At 39.4% G+C, this 17,728-nt stretch overlaps 1 protein-coding gene across 1 annotated transcript in view; it reads left to right on the top strand.

Annotated features, from left to right (window-relative positions):
• hhip (hedgehog interacting protein) overlaps nucleotides 1-17,728 on the top strand; it is a 33,363-nt gene that overhangs the window by 3,661 nt on the left and 11,974 nt on the right. The window contains exons 3-10 of the mRNA XM_058784545.1: nucleotides 3,415-3,556; nucleotides 6,798-6,999; nucleotides 13,297-13,448; nucleotides 14,228-14,401; nucleotides 14,504-14,647; nucleotides 15,166-15,287; nucleotides 16,617-16,740; nucleotides 17,219-17,349. Of these exons, the coding sequence (XP_058640528.1) occupies nucleotides 3,415-3,556; nucleotides 6,798-6,999; nucleotides 13,297-13,448; nucleotides 14,228-14,401; nucleotides 14,504-14,647; nucleotides 15,166-15,287; nucleotides 16,617-16,740; nucleotides 17,219-17,349 (1,191 nt within the window). The remainder of the gene's footprint in view (nucleotides 1-3,414; nucleotides 3,557-6,797; nucleotides 7,000-13,296; nucleotides 13,449-14,227; nucleotides 14,402-14,503; nucleotides 14,648-15,165; nucleotides 15,288-16,616; nucleotides 16,741-17,218; nucleotides 17,350-17,728) is intronic.

The raw sequence follows: 17,728 nt of genomic DNA, 5'->3' as shown, positions 1-17,728 counted from the left end.
GTAACAAACAAGATCAATGCAAGAGTTTGATTTGAAGAACATTAGTAACTTGATCAGGAACATCGCTCTTCTGACACATGTATTGCAGTCCAGGTGAAAAAATGACCTCAGGTTAAGGCATCAGACTGTGAAGTCGCATTGTGGGAGAAAGCAAAATATCCATGGCAGCTCCTGCACAGCAAAGTTACTTTGAAACGGAGTTATTCGTTCATCTTGATGTTCAAGAAATGCCATCCAGGAACCACTTGTTTCCGTTTCTTTCTTTTTTAAACTTTGCAATGACTTAAGCATCACAAAAGGCCTTAAATTATTGGTATTATAGAAATATAAATGATAAAATCGAATCGAATTTTGAAGTTGTGACAAACTAAATAAAGAACTCAAAAACACCCCAAACAAAGCTCTAAAAAAATGTAGCTGTAAATGAATGATTTTATGACCTGTTTCTTCCCTTCGGTCCTTTGGCAAGCATCTTATTTTACGTCAACACAGCCTGCCAAGATGTGTTTGGTGTTTATGTGCCTCTGTCTCTGGGTATGTGTGTGTGTGCACGGTCTGACTATGGTCTAGACATGACTGACACTCACACCTCACACGACACACACTTTACAGGATGCAGCGGAAAACGAGGCCTGTTCAAGGCAATGCTCACATAATCAGTTTGTTTTTCTTGGTGGCAGCCTACGTTCAATGAAAAGACAAACATTAAGGCCTCTGAAACATAAGGGGGGAAAAACAGATGGCAGTGGGGAGGAGTCCGAAGACCTGAAAAGCTCTAAGCCATCATGAGGTTTGTATTTTCTCCCAAAAATGAATGACATCAGGAGCAAACATCCAATAGCTGCTCTATAGTGTTGCAACATTCGCTGCATGATGCATTCCATCAGATGGAATGGTATGCAAAAGCTGGCCGCCAGACCAAACCTTCTTCCTATCAGCGCAGCCATAACAGATTAGATGAGGGCCGATATGCAAACAGAGAGCAAACGCAAGCCACACGCACATACGCACCCACGGAAATGCGAATAGACCGACAAAAATGAGACACTGTATGCACACAGTTTACCTTTCAGTCTTCCTCTGCTAAACAGATAAATAAGGGTGTGCTGTCTGTTGCAACTCTTTGTAGAGGGAGTAAGCGTATGGGAAAGAGAGAGAGAGAAAAAATAGTGATAAAGACTCTGAGAACAGGAGCTGGGGCCAAAAGACTCTACCCCCTCCCCTCTCCCCCTCCCAAATCAGCATATGTGGTGACGAATGACACATTTATTTTTCTACAAAGGTTGTGTATATGTAAAACTGCTGAAGTGCATCAAGATGTCAAGTACTTTGGGTGGCCACCCAGGTTGCTTTGGAAGATAACCAGATGGAAGTATAACTATAGCGCTGAGGATGTGGAGTCTCTTTCTCTCTGTCCTGTTTTTTGTAGGCCAGTACAATAAAACTAGAGCATATTGTGGAGGGGCTGAGACCGTAGTTGAGGCCACACAGTGTTTTCGCCATGTTTAGGGAAGTTATAAATTGTTCAAATTAGACAGTCCTTTCAGTTCATGTGATTCATTTCTATCCATATTTTTTAACCTTGTTTTTAGACCGTGATTGCACATTGGTTTTCAACAGTAATAAAAAGTCCCTTCATATTTTCATGGTTAGATTTTTTGTTATCCAGTTGTGCTATAACATTGCTGAATATTTTAGATGTGTTATGCATTTTTTAAATTAATACCTAACCTTAACCAAACCAATATAAAGTTTAATCTTCACCAAATCAAATGAGAGGTTGGGAGGTTAAGACTCGACCTGTGGCAGATATTGCCACCAAAAAGTAGTTTCGAGAAGATATATTCACACCCCACATCAGCAGACACCTTTTTGATCCCCATGACCTCATAGATATAACGGAGACATGAACAGTTTCCCACACTCTTGAAAAAAGATTACAAAAGGGGTTTTTGCAATTCAATAGAAGAACCATTCCCAAAGAACCTTTCAGTGAACAGTTCTTCTGTTCCAAAAGAACCATTTTTTCTTAGTATAAAGAACATTTTAATAATCTGAATATCCCTTTTCCATTACAAGGAACCCTCTGTCTGTTGGAAATACTACATTGATTTTAAGGTTCTTCATGGAACCATAGATGTTCCAACCAAAAATGCACATGGAAGGATATGGAAAATCATGGAGATTCAAAAGTGTGGGACTTGCATAAAGATTCTGACCTCTCAGGTGCTATTGAGAACCACTCCCAGACCCTTACCGCTCACACCAGCGGGCCCAAGATAACCACTGCAGTTTGCTTGTGGGTGGTATGGCAGTGTGAGTGGAGGTGGTGGTGGGTGGGTGTGTGTGTGTGTGTGTGTTTGATCTAACTGTTGTGTTTAGATGTTTAGGGATATCCTATCACCTCTGTTGTTGGTGCTTTTGCTTCCCTCCCACATGCAGCCCCCTTCCTCATGTGGCATGGGGGGCTCGCTGGAGATGAAAGGAAGGAGAGGAGTGTGTTTGTGTTTCTATCACTGCTGTATTTGCTCTACTCCTCCCCATGAGAGGGCTTAGCTAAGGTGGTAACCATATCAGTGAGGTTTTTAGGTCACAGCCGCTGCCAAACCAAGTCCTGTTCTCTCTCCTTGTTGTCGTGCTGCTTATTCAACCAAAAGGTTCCTAGAAACCGACTCTGATTTAATTGCCACACAGTTCATTTTCAGAATTTTCATTGCACATTCCTCAACTCTAGATGTCTGAATTATGGTGAATTTATTTTGGCTACGGTTGAAGAAATAAATAAGGGTGTTTTCCATGAAAGTAAGCAAGCAAACTTAATCTCTTAAATATAATCAATCAGTTTGGGTGTGTACTTATCATTTATTTGGATTTGACCTGCAAGTTTCTGCTGAAAGATATAACAGCAAAGGAAATACAGACTGAGCGTTTGGCATTTTTGGGTTTAATTAAACTCACAAACTTTCCACATACGGACCACACATGTCTGAAGCGGTTTGTAATACCTCACTGGGGATCAACCATCACATAATTGTAGCACCCAGAAGTGTGGATCATTGTGGCTCTGTCAGTTATGACCGTTTTTAACAAATGGTTAAAGGTCTGGAGTCTGGACCGATATGAATGACCATAACTTGCACTTGTCAGATATGAGAGGCAAAAACAAATGTCTTGATTTGAGACTCAGTACTTCATAAATGCACCATAGTCAAGATAGGAATTACGCTTGGCACTGGAATCACCACCAAAACGCCCACACAATAAGCCGTCTGATGGCTGAGGACATACTTGACTCGAGTACAGCTTTGACTGTAGGGGATTCAGTTGGTTTTGGAGGTGATTACATCATCCATGGACCCTGTGTGGTGTCTATCTCAGGCTGAGACCAGTTGTCTGTCTGTCTGTGTTTTTTAGAACTGTTCCAAGCCGACGTGGATGAGTTCTGCCAGTACTATGGAAGGAAGGACGGAGGCCTGTGCTTTCCAGATTTTCACAGAAAGCAACTGCGCAGAGATTCCAACTACCTGTTAGATGAAAAAATAGAAGTGATTAACAGGTATACTTGATTCAGTTTTACACACACATTTCTTTGTTGAACAGTAGAGAAATAGTTCACCTGAAAATAAAAATCTGTCAATATTTATTTACTCATGTCATTCCAGATACAAAAGGTGAATTTGTCAAGCTCCAAAATGCCATACATATGTATACCTCATCTGCTCATAGTCATGATGACAAAAATTTAAGTCAGTATTCACAAAAATCTTGACAACTGTTCTAACTTTCCTTGGCACTTTAATTAATGTATATAAGATAAGTAACAAAGTCTGATTTGTGAGCTAATTATTCTTTTGAATAAGAATCGGTTGATCCAGTTCACAAAACCAGTCGGAATGATTCATAAATGGTTCTAAGGTTCAGCTCAGAATCCTTGCAACATCCTGTGGCAAAGAAGCAGAGGCGTCATGCCCATTCAAAGTGAGGGCAGATTTTTGAGCCAAGTGGATTTTGAATGCAGCTCCCAAAAGACAAAAAATAGCCGATTCATATTTTCTATGTTTAATACAATCACACTGGCGTGATTTGATGGTTCAGTGCGTCATGTCATATCAGCTGCAAAATTCAAATCTGCGTTCACTGGCTGGCGCTGAGCCAGATACAGACGTGTTTTTACAGCACTGCGCATTATAACCAATCACACACGATGCTGTTGAGCTTATGAATGCAGTGACCAATCAGAGGCGTTCAGATGAGTCATCGCTAAAATGCCGGTGTTTTCTTTACTTGCTCGCTGACTGAATACCTCTTTCTGGCGAATTCTCTCGTTAGAAACAATAAAGTGCAAATGTGTGTACGAATCTGTAAGATATTCATTTCATAGTGTAAACAGCTTCAGTGATTTTAATGGGAGTTTTTGAGAGTGCTTGATCTCTGTCATTAAAAATGTTCTTTGATAATGTAAATGTTCTTTGCTCTCTTTCTGTACAATGAAAATGTTATGATTAGTAGCCTAACTTAAAATGTTTTTATTCACATTAACTTTCAATGTTAAATTCACATTAAATATAAAGTCAGTCGTATTAAAATATGTTATGGCATGACACCCATATTTAATAGATTGCATTATTAAGTTACTTTGACCATCGCCCACTAGATCAACTAACATAATCTATAAAGGTGAGAATCAAGATATTTCATGATATAGTTAATGCGTTTGGGAATGTTTAGAATAAAAAGGAAAAAATAAATTAAACATAAGTGCTGTTGTGGCTGCTATATGCCAAATGATGCCCCCCCCCCCCCAACTCGTACCCCCTCAAAAATAATGAGTGCATGACGCCCCTGCAAGGAACATTATCAGTGAATATCGACTTAGTTTGGCACAAATTGTACTGTATAACTTTTTACATAAAAATATTTTTAGGTACTTTTGCATCCTTTTTGTTGCTTGAACGTTCCAGTTCCCATTCATTGTAACATTATGACATGAAGGTGATTAAATAATGATGGAATTTCCATTTTTTGGGTGAGCTATTCCCTGTAGATGACATCTGCGTGTAGCGACATTCATCATCAGGCATGAGAGAAGCTTCCTTACAGTCATCTAATGTCCCATGGCCCAGTATGACTGGCCTGCTTAGACTACTAGGTCATCAGGGCAGCCTCAACAAGGTCACTAGAGACAAGACACGCCTGACTAACCTTCCATGTCACAACATTCCTGCATGTACTCGTTGACTGGTCCATTGCCCCCCTTTCCAAGCCAGAGCTTTGTGTCCAGACTGAGTTTAGCCAGCTTTAAGAACACAAAGAAAGTGCTTATACTGCAGGAACTATGAGCTGCTGGTGACAGCCAGAGGGCTTTGACCATTTGTGACAGGACATAGCAAGGGATGTCATTTTGGGCTGGCTCTGATTTAGCTCATAGCTGAATATCCTGTTGATTGTACCCTCATATTAGTATTAGGATTGTATTAGTATTGTCATTAATTACTCACGCTCATGCCGTTCCGAACCCATGAGACTTTGTTCATCTTCAGAACACAAATTAAGATATTTTTGATGAAATCCGAGAGCTTTCTGACCCTGCATAGACAGCAAGAGAACTACCACATTCAAGGTCCAGAAAGGTAGTAAGGACATCGTTAATATAGTCCATGTGACATCAGTGGTTCAACCTTAATTTTATGAAGCTACAAGAATACCTTTTGTGCACAAAGATAACAAAAATAACAGCTTTATTCAACAATTTGTTCTCTTCCGTGTGAGTCTTCAACACGCATTTATGACAGTACCACAACGCATTACGGTTGAACCACTGGTGTAACATGGAAAACTTTAGCGATGTCTTCACTACCTTTCTGGGTCTCAGTTACATTGCTGTCTATGGAGAGTCAGAAAGCTCTCAGATTTCATCCAAAATATCTTAATTTGTGTTCCCAAGTTGAACAAAGGTCTTACGGGTTTGGAATGATATGAGGGTGAGTAATTAATGACAGAATTTGCATTTTTGGGTGAACTATCCCTTTAAGCAGTGAGTTAGTTCTCTCTTAATGACAGATGTGTAATTGTCACCCTCAGCATACCTTCACTTCAGATATTAAACCGATCTGATTTAATGACATCTGTCAGTGCAGTGTGCCCTCAACACCTTTAGTTACAGTAATAAATGTCTTGCTTTTGTGTGACCTTCTGAGGCAAATAATGATGAGCTGTGAATCCCACAGCCCACTGTCATTGTAAATGAACGTCATAATTCTTCATCGGACCTCCCATTGCGAAGGCCCAATAAAGCAGCATATCTGATCAGGCACAGTCACTGCAAGCACGTCAGACTGACGTTATTCTACAGCTCAGGCACGAGATGTCAGACATACATTTGCTGCCAGTTCACCCCCATTACATCTATGGAAAATCCCTCCAAGACTGCTTGTTAACAGGAGCACCCACACTGCTGATGCCCTTGTTTTATTTAAGGCATAATGTGAGTTGGCATGTCCCCACATCAGATGTGATTTGTGGTTAATGGAACACTTGTTTCACAGCTTGAGAGCCCCCAACTTCTGACTATGTTAAATGAACTTATCCTGTGGCGTTTTATTCAGTCTACTCCCAAACCAGTCTGTCAAGAAGAAAAGATTCTGTTGTGTTCCCAACTGTAATAAACTTGCTTATAATGATTAAACTTATACAGTTCTACTGTTTACAACAAAAAATAGACATTAGACAACAACTTAAATGCCTGATGCATAAACTAACCCATCTAAAGTTCTAATCTTTCCGTTCCTTTCCTACAGAAAACATAAACACAACTGCTACTGCACTCAGGAGATCCTTAGTGGTCTTCGACAGCCTGTCGGTGTGGTGCATTGTGGGGATGGATCACAGCGGCTTTTTATTTTGGAGAAGGAAGGCTTTGTCCGTATCCTAACACATGACATGGAGCCCCTGAAAGAGCCTTTTCTGGACATTCATAAGCTAGTCCAAAGCGGCATAAAGGTAAGTGAAAGCTCTTGTTTGTTGCCATTGTGGTGTTAACAGTTGGTTGGATTGACAATGTTTTATATACTTAAATGTGTGGTCAGTGATTTTGTTATTTCATTCAGAAGTATTATATGTAAAGAAACAAATATGAAACTAAATTTGAAATTATACAATTATAAATTCATAAAAACACTTTCTCAGGAAAACGTTGGCACATAATTTGAAACATTACTTGATTTCCTTCCTTATGCTTGGTAACAACCTTGTTTTGGGACACGTTTTATTTTGAGAGACATCAAAAATGGCTAACTGTGTATAGAGCTGAATTTCTATGAATGGCAAAGTCAGCATGAAATAAAATTCACATCTACTTGTAAATACAATGTTACACCTCCAATGCTTTTCTTACTTAGATTTTTTGTCGTTTCCAGCCAAAATATCTAAAAATTCTTAAATCAAAGAGGATTTTCTAGATAAGTAAAAAATTATTGTCTTGTTTTCAGCAAAAACAAGTGAAAATTAAGTGAGTTTTTGATTGAAACAAGCAAAATAATCTGCCAATGGGTTAAGCAAAATAATCTTATTTCAAACAGAAAACAAGACAATAATTTTTACAATAAAATCCTTCTTGATTTAAGATTGTTTTAGATATTTTGGCTGGAAACAAGACAAAAAATCAGTAAGAAAAGCATTTTTATATTGTGTACAATTTATGCATTCATGTTCAATTTTATTTTATTTTTTTTGACCTCATAATGTTCAATTAAAATGCCATAACATAAGATACTTGTCAAATACTCGATTCTCCAATCATTTAGTCTGTTTAAATCTAATAATTTGTTTCACTCTGATGTACAAAAAATGCCATGTCAGCTAATGCAACTAAACCAAAAATGACTGAGAGCACCTTTCATATATGATACAATGCCATTGATTTATTACAAAAAATCATATGCTTATTCCAAATCATATCCCAGTGGATTGGTACATTCTTTCAAGCATTTTTGTTAGGGATGCTAATAATGGTGAATTTTAGCTAAACTTCTAAATGTTAGCGTTTTCACTCCCGACATTGCTGACATATCTGCCTCTGAAGAGGAACTAGCTCCTATTTGATATTCATGCAGCCTGACCTCCCACCATCAGAGAAGTCTGTCTTGCATAAATCAGGAAGCCTTGCTGAAACCTGAAAGATCTGTTGTTCATCGTTTTGGTTTGGCACCTTCTCAGACGAAGCCGAGGTGGGAGAAATGAAGCACCCTAACAGAATAGAATCTTTAAGGAGCACAATAACAACTTCTATGGATTTATTTCCATTTTTCCTCTCCTCCCACCACAAATCAAAACCTGAATGGAGGGTGATACTGACGCCAAAAATAGTGTTGGCGCAAAAATTTTATTATTATACAAATGTATTCTGTATGTGGGCTTCTATGTGTGTGGTTTGCTTGCTGTCAACCTGACTGCCAGCAGAGGAAACCTTGTGTTTGATTGTTGAGGATCAGTGAAAAAGGCTGAAATGTTGCCAGCTGTAGCTTTTGCTTACATTACATTACATGCATGTCTGTCAGTAGTGGTTATGGCGTGTGTCACAACAGATGTTTATCTGCCCCCACAAGAACTGAAGCATTCTGTAATTCGAGAACATTTTGTTTAGCAAGTGTCCGGAGAGGTAGGAAGAGACCTGCTTTTTGACAGGAAGTTTATGTATATTGCATACCTCCCATGGCTTCATGTATAAAAGGAGAAAGAGCAATTATGGAGTCAACATGCAACAGCCCCACAGGAAAGACCCCCAATGTGCCTTATCGTCATTAAACATAATTGGTTGTGGATAAAGCAATCATTATGACAATTAGAGTAAGCTCAAGCCCCAGCAGACCCCAAGAGTGCTATTCTGTCAAGTTTAGCTGTTATCATTCTGAGTCTGCTGTGTTTACTCGGAGCATCAACAGGACATGTGGCCTTTGTGCCCGTGGAAGGCCTGGAGACCCACTGGGACCCGTCTTGGGCATGAAGGGGGATGATAGTGTTTTATCATGACTTTGATTCTAATGTTCTGTATCTCCTTCAAGCCCAATCCCCTTACTGCCAGTTAAGCCAAACTGCTTGGAAACAATGCTCTGTCTACTTAAGGGAGTCTCCCAGAGCGCCGTGGGTGTTCTCTGATGAAACCGTATCTCTTCAGTCACTCACACACACACACACACACACACACACAAACTGTGTGACATTATCAAATATTATGTGCTACTTGTGCTTCTCCAATTACTGACAGACGTTTTGTACTGAAATGCAGAGACACGACTGATCATCTCCTGTTCCCTTTAACCTTACCACCTTTATGATGTTTTTCTTTTTCATCACAGGTGGGTCAGTGAAGTTCTCATTTTTATTTTTCGTCCAGATGTATTGATAAAACATGCAATAACTTGAATACGCGTCTTATTTCTTAATTAAAATTCATTAAAATTCATTTTCATATCTTTTGGGGAGCATAAAGTCTACATGTCCTAATATAATAAATAAGAAAACCTTTTAATTGGTCTTTTATGATTATTATTGCAGTTATTTTAAACAACAAAACATTTGAACAGACTTTTGTCCACCAAATCAAAGTAACGTTGATCACCAACCAGCAGAAACATGCAGAAAAAGCAGGAAATTATATTATAAAGATGACACCTTCAGACACTCACGACTGTGTCGAGGTCAATAAATCTCTTAAAATATTAGATAATTTGACCTTTTTTTGATATTCATAAATTAATAATTCATGCTATTAAAAACAAACTATAGAAAACTCACATTCATTTAAAATGTAAGAAATATGACCGTATATGACCGTTTATTTTTCAGAACTTGGTCATTTGATTTAAGTTAGATTTTTGAAAGATTATTTATTATTTTCTTTATCGTAGACACTCTTGTTTGTCACTGACCCAGATGTCTCAATTCAGATCTTCCAAAGAAAGTGTCAAAGATCAAACACCTAATGCCTTATTGGTTTTGACCCAGAGAAGGTTTGCCTTTTTGACTTCTGCTGCATAGATCTAGCAAGGTGGATTGCATTGGCTACTGTGGAAGCATGTTGTAGGACTGCGGTCCTATTTGATTTATTGCAAACTACTTTATTACACTCTCACATCTGTGGCTGGTCTTCAAGCGCAACTCTGCACCAGTCTGATTGGTTTCAACAAAGTAAAAGTACTATCAGTGGAGGCGCTTGAATAGTTAACTACCAGTTATCTATTTTGGGATATCTTGTAAACTAGTTACCGTGTCCCAGATGCCGAAAAAAAGAGTCATACAGTGATCCTGAAGCGTAGGATTTCAGCGCTCTAAAGTGTTTATCTTCTAAACTATTTGTGTGAAAGAGCCCTGATGCAGTTCATGTTGACATGATAGGTATACAAGTATGGTACCGCTTTGTTGTTGTCCTTGCTAGACGTAGTGAAGAAGACATCTGCACGCAATGTGAGCGGAGTTCCATTGTGGTGTATCAACTAACTCAAGGGGTCCAGCTGCAAAAAACTATTTCTTGCCGAAGCAAATAGATCACAGCATGTTGTGCACTCTGTCACTTGACACGCACAGCTGTTGAGCTCTTTCAGCTCGATGAGCAGGAGGGCTCTCGAATCTGTCAAAAAATAAGTATCCTAGCTTTGACAAATGGACCTTTTCCTCTCTCGTCCTTTGACTCTTTGAACAGTTCTCTTTGAGAAACGGCCTCTGCTTAGCTGTCATCTTGCATAGCTTCCTGGCCGAGGTTTTGACTTCGCGAGGACCCCCGAGACAGGATGAGCACCTGTGATGGAGCCATTCAGAAGATTTGTGGATTGCTCCAGAGAGCTGCCGCTGCAATAAGTGAATGTTATCCTACGATTCGATCTGCTCTTTTCACCGCTTGAAAGTGAGCGATCCTCACTCCAGCGCTGTCACAGGATTAATGTGTGTTAACAGGTGGAGGAGGGGGATTTGACTTGGGTCTTGGGATTCATTGTGTTGAACTAAATGAAACTCTGAATTAGTGTGAGCATTTCAGATTGCCTTTGAGGTAGGCACGCATTGTTTTTCTCCAATCAGCTCGGGTGGAATGCCTCTTTATGTAGGATTGCCTGAGCCAATAAGGATCAAAAGGTGCTCAGAAACAATGTGCAAGCCAGGCCATGCATCAAGCCCTGAAAGGCAAGCAGCTGCCGATGGGGTGGATGGGGGTCCAGGAGGGGGGCGATAGTGCTCCCTGTTCCTGTCTGCGAATACATCTGACCCCGGTGTATTCTCATGAGCATTCTTTTCAAGAAGCTGTTACAACCTAATCTTCATACTGTCAAAGCAACAGGCAATGCACAGAATGCCAACAATAACATAGCGTTGAACCTCTGACCATGATGTTTTGAAGCCAGATTTCAGAGCTGAACTGTTCCTATCGACATCAGCATGATGCAAGTTTACCCTGATGAAATGTCTAAGAAAAGTTCTCGTGGCTGCTTCAGTGGAACAATATGTACCAGCGTTGCAACTAAGCAGAGGCTTGTACATGTAGCCCTACATCTGCTATGATGGATGGAGGGAGAATATCATGAAGTTTGTCTTCTCTTAATTAAGTTTTTGGTAGCACCCAGAGGAACAGGCCTGGAAAAATGAAGGCTTTTTTTGTGCCTACTTGTTGAAGGAGCGATCATTAGCAAAAGCTAATATTTCAGCTAATTTTGTTCTTTGGTGGTCCCTGGCTTGAGATCATACGACTCTCTGGAATTCTTAACTTGACCTGCTCCCTCGGTGTTTGTTTTGGGATTCAGGTCAGTGCATCAGGAGTCCAACATGTTGAGAGGGAGTTTTCGGGGAAAGGAAGAACTTTTTATTCGAAAAAGCAGAGCATGGATAAATGATATCAACCTGCTGTTAACTCAACCCAACCTCGTTTTGTGTTTGACTAATGTAGAACAGAAATTGAATGGGTACCACAAAGTTTTGCTTGTGATTTCACTCTTTGTGGTCTACTAAATAGTCCTCCTGAGTGTTATTATTCATGTCCCTACAGATCCAATTCGAATTCCTCCGGTGCATTCCAGAGATGGAGCGCTAGCACTTGAAGCCTATTCGAATTGGATTACTTCAGCACAGCCCAACAGAGTCGCTCTGACCAATTTATGATCTGTATGTTTTGGCGTGTACTGTGAGCTGAACCACACCGTTAACTTGAGCAATCCACAGAAGACCTCTCTTTGCTGAATTCCTGTGAGAAATCCAAAAGGAATGCCGCAGAGATGGCACAGCCAGCTAATTTCATGAAAACTCTATTTGTTTACTTATTTGACAGCCAATATCACTAAATTGTTAGTGTATGTGCTGTAATTAAACTGCTGTTACGTCTTATCCCAAAGCATTAAATCATAATAATTTTTCAGGGCCTCAAACCCATTTGTTCATTCATTGATTCATTGGTTCATTCATGAGGCGTACGCTTAGCAATCTGTTCATTCATTTCATTTGTGTTGCCAGAAGGAAAACAAAGTTGGAAAGATGAAAGGGAGTAAAGCCCAACATTATTACTTTCCCCAGGAACTAAAGTGACATAGCTGCTTATTACAACGGGCTATGATGAGTGGACCACCAGAGTAGTGACAACTCATGTAGTAGCCTCCGGGATGAGAGGTTTTACCTATTACACAAGCAATTTCAATGTTTTCTAACTTGTTGCCAAGACAGTGGGAGTTTTTTTTTTTTTCTGCCCATTCTTTTTCTTGCTTCTCTCAAATTTTGCACGGGTTTAAAAATAAAAAAAGAGAGAGAGGGAAGAGGGTGGACGGGGGGGGCTAAAGGAATCCTGGACTTTTGTGCTCTCTATGAACTGCGAGCGAGCTAATGAATTGTTTCAGCCACTCGGCACTGCATTCACGGATATCCCCCAAAGATTACACACACAAATCACTTGCACAATGGAGGCCGCAAGGAGGGCCTGGGCATCCCAGAGGAGGCTGGCCCCAAATACAAGCGCCTATAACCAAGACGGGGTTGTGGTGAAAAGGTGGGTGTGGGGGGGGTTTGCTTGAAGTCAAATGTTTTATAATCGTTTGTAATGCAGTAGTCAAGGAGAGGGGAGGTAAGAAAAAAAAGCAAGGGGGCAAGAGGGCATGGGGTAACTGGCCCCCATATGGAGAGAGACCGAGATGGAGAAAGGCTGAGAGAAAAAGGAGAGAGAGAGGGGGACATGGGGAGGCCCGGCTTTAGCTTTTTGCAGCCCTGCCCAATCTAAAAAAGGGACATAATTAACTTCTGGATTCTTTGTGTACCCCATCTGACTTGCAGGGAGGAGATGAAAGGGGCTTGCTAAGCCTTGCATTCCACCCCAATTATAAGAAAAATGGAAAGCTCTACGTTTCCTACACGACCAACCAAGAGCGCTGGGCCATCGGACCACACGACCACATTCTTCGTGTAGTCGAGTACACTGTGTCCAGGTAATGAGAAAACAAAACCTGACCAAGCACAGGGGCTACTAACCAGAGCTGTAACCATCATAAACAATGGGGGGATGTATCCTTCCTCATATTCAGATATTGTCAAACTGTCCGCCTTGATATTCCAAAGGGCAAAACAAAAAGAGGGTGGGGGGGAACTGTTAGGGACAAAACCCTGCCCTACCCCAATGTAAATATGTGGTTACAGCCTTGGATCAAACACTTTACACATGGATGTGTATGCGTAATGTTTGTTTTTCATGCGGTTTTGGATAAGTCATGAGAAGCCGAGGTCCTCATGAAATGCTTTCACTGACAGTGATGTTTTATAGAGATATGTAATCACAACATATTATTATCTCGAAGGCTGCCATCTATTCTGATTGTGTTCAGCTCCCCGGCTGTGATGCAAAACACCCAACATTAACAAACCCGCTAAAGTATACATTTTGTAAATTAGCCTTTCAAATGCCAAACTAACCAGAGTCATCTGATTTAAACCAATTTTTTTTTTTTTTTTGCATTTTCTGTGCTGATTTTTAGTGAATAATCACTTGTAATTTTTAAACTATTAAATTAATAAATATACTTTGAAACTATTTTTTTAAATAATATAATTCAATTTAGTATTTAAATGTTATTAAAAGTTTTATATTCGCATGTCCCTGCGACCCTAAAAGTTTTTTTTGTTTTTTTTTCTCGAACCCTAGCAGTTAAGAAAATGGATGGATTGATGGATTTAGGTTTATATATATAAATGTTTTAATATTTGGTTTTAGGAAAAACCCAAACCAGGTGGATACAAGGACCACTCGGGTTTTAATGGAAGTAGCTGAGCTCCACCGAAAGCATCTGGGAGGGCAGCTCCTCTTTGGCCCTGATGGGCTTCTGCACATCTTTTTAGGTGATGGCATGATCACTTTGGACGATATGGAGGAGATGGATGGTCTGAGGTAAGTATTGAATGCTTATAGCTGTAATAAATCAGGCAATAGTGATGAGTCAAGCTATGTAATCGTAATATAAGTTTCAAATATTTTCTTGTCTTGTCTTAGTGATTTCACAGGATCTGTCCTTCGGGTGGATCTGGACACAGATTGTTGTAGCACTCCATACTCTATACCCAGAAACAACCCCTATTTCAACAGCACAAATCAGCCCCCTGAAATCTTTGCCCATGGACTGCATGACCCAGGGAGGTAAGGTCAAACATTTTACTGAATTTGAATTCAATCAAAAAATGGATTGTTAGATTGTTAGGGAAAGCTACTCTATGAATTATTTTCATTATATGTTGGAACATGGATGTGGGAATTTGCACCTTTACATCAGTGAGCTCAGGCACTGATGTTGGGCGATGGGATCTGGTTTGAAGTCGTCATTCCAGTTCGTTGAGGTTCAGGTCTGGGTTTTGTGCAGGCTAGTCAAGTTCTTCTGCACCAGATGCAGTAAATCATTTCTTTATGGACCTCACTTTGGAAAAGCGCCCACCCAAACTGTTACCATAAAGGTGGAAGCACAGAGTTTCTCAAGAATGTAACTAAGCATTAAGATTTGTCTGGAATTAAGGGACGTTGCCAATCTTGCCTGTTAGAATGAGAAGTGCATGCCAACACATATAACGTATAATTAAATAAAGTGTCATGTAACAAATAGCAGTGTGGTTTACACTGCTGCTGTCTTGCAAAATGCATTAAAATGGTATTTTGTGCTCTAGGTGTGCAGTGGATAAGCTCCGCATGGACACCAATGGGAGTCTGCTGATCCTGTGCACAGATACTGTTGGCAAAAATACGACAACAGGCAGGATCCTACAGGTCATCAAAGGGAAAGACTACGGTATGTCTGTTAGAAGTGGCTGGTCTCTAAAAACATGATGGATTACTGTACAAGCAGAAAGGCTTTTCAACAAGCCAAATAGCTCCAACCAGGCAACCACTCAAGAAGTTTCTGTATTGTATTTCACAAAACATTAAATTCTCCCTCCATGTACTGGTTATGAAATAATGTTACGCTTTTATGCTGAGAACAGAATGTCTTCGATGGAATGGGGGTATGTTCCAAAAAAATGATTTAAGACTTTCTGTACAAAGCGATCAACACTTTATTCAAGAATACCATTATAACACTATCGTTTCATAACGTGAGAACACACTTTAAATATAAAGCGCTTCTTTTAATGCCTGGGGACTTGAAAGCATATGTACAGCTATGTAATTTATCGCTGTCGAAGAGCGTTTATATGGTCATTTAGTACATTGTTGAAACACAAAACGACCAGCATGGCAGTCCATCTCTCAATCGTGCTGACTAAGACCCCTAAATCAGTACCAGAAGTGAATATATATTATTTCCTATGGCTAAAGTAATGGATTGGCTTTCTCATACTCCTCCTTACACATTGGCAGCAAACAAATATGGCTCTCTCCCAGCCAATGCATTTAAACCCCAAAAAGATTGTCTCGCAAGTGTGCCAAATTAACCCAAACTCCAAGCCATTTACGATGTTAAACCATCACCATGGTGAATGACTTACTTCATTAAATCACATTTTATTGTTTTACGGAGCTCTGACTGTAAAGTTATAATACTGGCCATTCCCTAAGCTGCTGTAATCTTTGTAGCCATACAAACTTAAACAAATATACACAAACACTCAATAGTAATTGTAGGATTACCTCACCCTTTCCTCTCGTGTCCTTTTCCTAATCTATTTGAGCTATAATGTGAACTTAACAGTGCTTAATAAGGACATTTAGTGAAATGAACATAGCCCTCCATATCAAGTTTACATAGTGTTTTTATAACCGTCTGGGGAATAGCTAATTAAAACCAGCCTGTGTGAAGTGCTAATGGTCTCTTGACAGATTGTGGTAAACATGGATATCCCTTACACAAACAAAGAAAATTGTTATTATGGGGATAAATCAACTTTGCGACACATGTAGGATGGTGATTGAAGACATCTAGTTTGGGAAAAAAAGTGTAAAATTGAGTTATCTAAACAATGCAGATGATTTCCATTAACTCGTTTGAATTTTTAAGCTCAAATAACCCATATCTCATAAAAATAACCTAAAACTCATAAAATGTACAACCACATGTCGACTTGTTACCTTGCTCTGCTTTTCTTTCTTGATGGTGAGTTGTTGGTGTGTCTGCCCACAGAAAACGAGCCATCTATGTTTGATTTGGGGTCAAATGAAGGTGCCGTCCCAGTTGGTGGATTCATCTACCGGGGATGCCAGTCAAGAAGACTTTATGGAAGTTATGTATTTGGAGACAAAAATGGGTATGTTGTGTTACTATATGATGTTAGAATTATTAATTATGCAAAACTACTTGGTATAACAGATATTGAACTTTCATTTTCATATTGCTCCTCTTTGAGTTTTTGTGGTAATTGCGAATGGAAACTGCCATCTTTCGTATGTTATTGACTGTGCCAACACACACATTCGCCACATACCGCAATGAAGAAAAAGAGCTTTTTCAGGGTAAATTGATAGCAGTTTTCCTGCCAGGTCAATGGGCCGCTGGTATATGTTTTTCACACTTTACGCAGGTTTATAATTCATCCTCACTATCAGCCTGCCTTTTTGTCAACAGTGAGAGATAAACTGTATAAAGTAAATTGTTCCTGGAAATCCAAAGCAGTAAATTATGTCTGATGTTTTGTCGTGTAATTTTGTGTTTTGTAAAAAATAAAGGTGTTTGCTGGGTAGACAGAGCAATGACATTTTTAACCCCTGTCTTTATGATCATTACAGGAACTTCAGAATTCTGCAGAGGCCTTCAGAAGACAGGTCGTGGCAAGAGAAGCCTCTTTGTCTTGGTACTAGCAGTTCCTGTGGTTCCTCGCTGGTCGGCCACATCCTGGGGTTTGGCGAAGATGAATTAGGTCAGTGAGCTCTCAAAAAGCTTTATGTGTGTTCGTTTCACCACACATTTTGTGTGCTTCTGTCATAACCTTTCTTCATGGTTCTGTCAAGTTTAAAACTATATTATGCAGAAGATACATTGTTCATTTTTTTTTCTTTTTTTAATTGAAAGAAATGAATGCTTTTATTCAGCAAGGATGCATTAAATTGATCAAAAGTGACAGTAAAGCCATTTACATACACTTAAAATAAATGCTGTTCTTTTGAATTTTCTATTAATCAAAGAATCCTGGAATACACATTTTAAAAATATATTAAAATAGAAAACTCTTATTTTAATCACTTTATTATATAATTGTAATAATATTTCACAATATTTCAGTTTTTACAGTATTTTGA

Source organism: Onychostoma macrolepis, chromosome 01, assembly GCF_012432095.1.
Source record: "Onychostoma macrolepis isolate SWU-2019 chromosome 01, ASM1243209v1, whole genome shotgun sequence".
NCBI lineage: Eukaryota > Metazoa > Chordata > Actinopteri > Cypriniformes > Cyprinidae > Onychostoma > Onychostoma macrolepis.
Note: the sequence above shows the minus strand (reverse complement) of the source record. Positions and strands in the feature narration are given on the sequence as shown.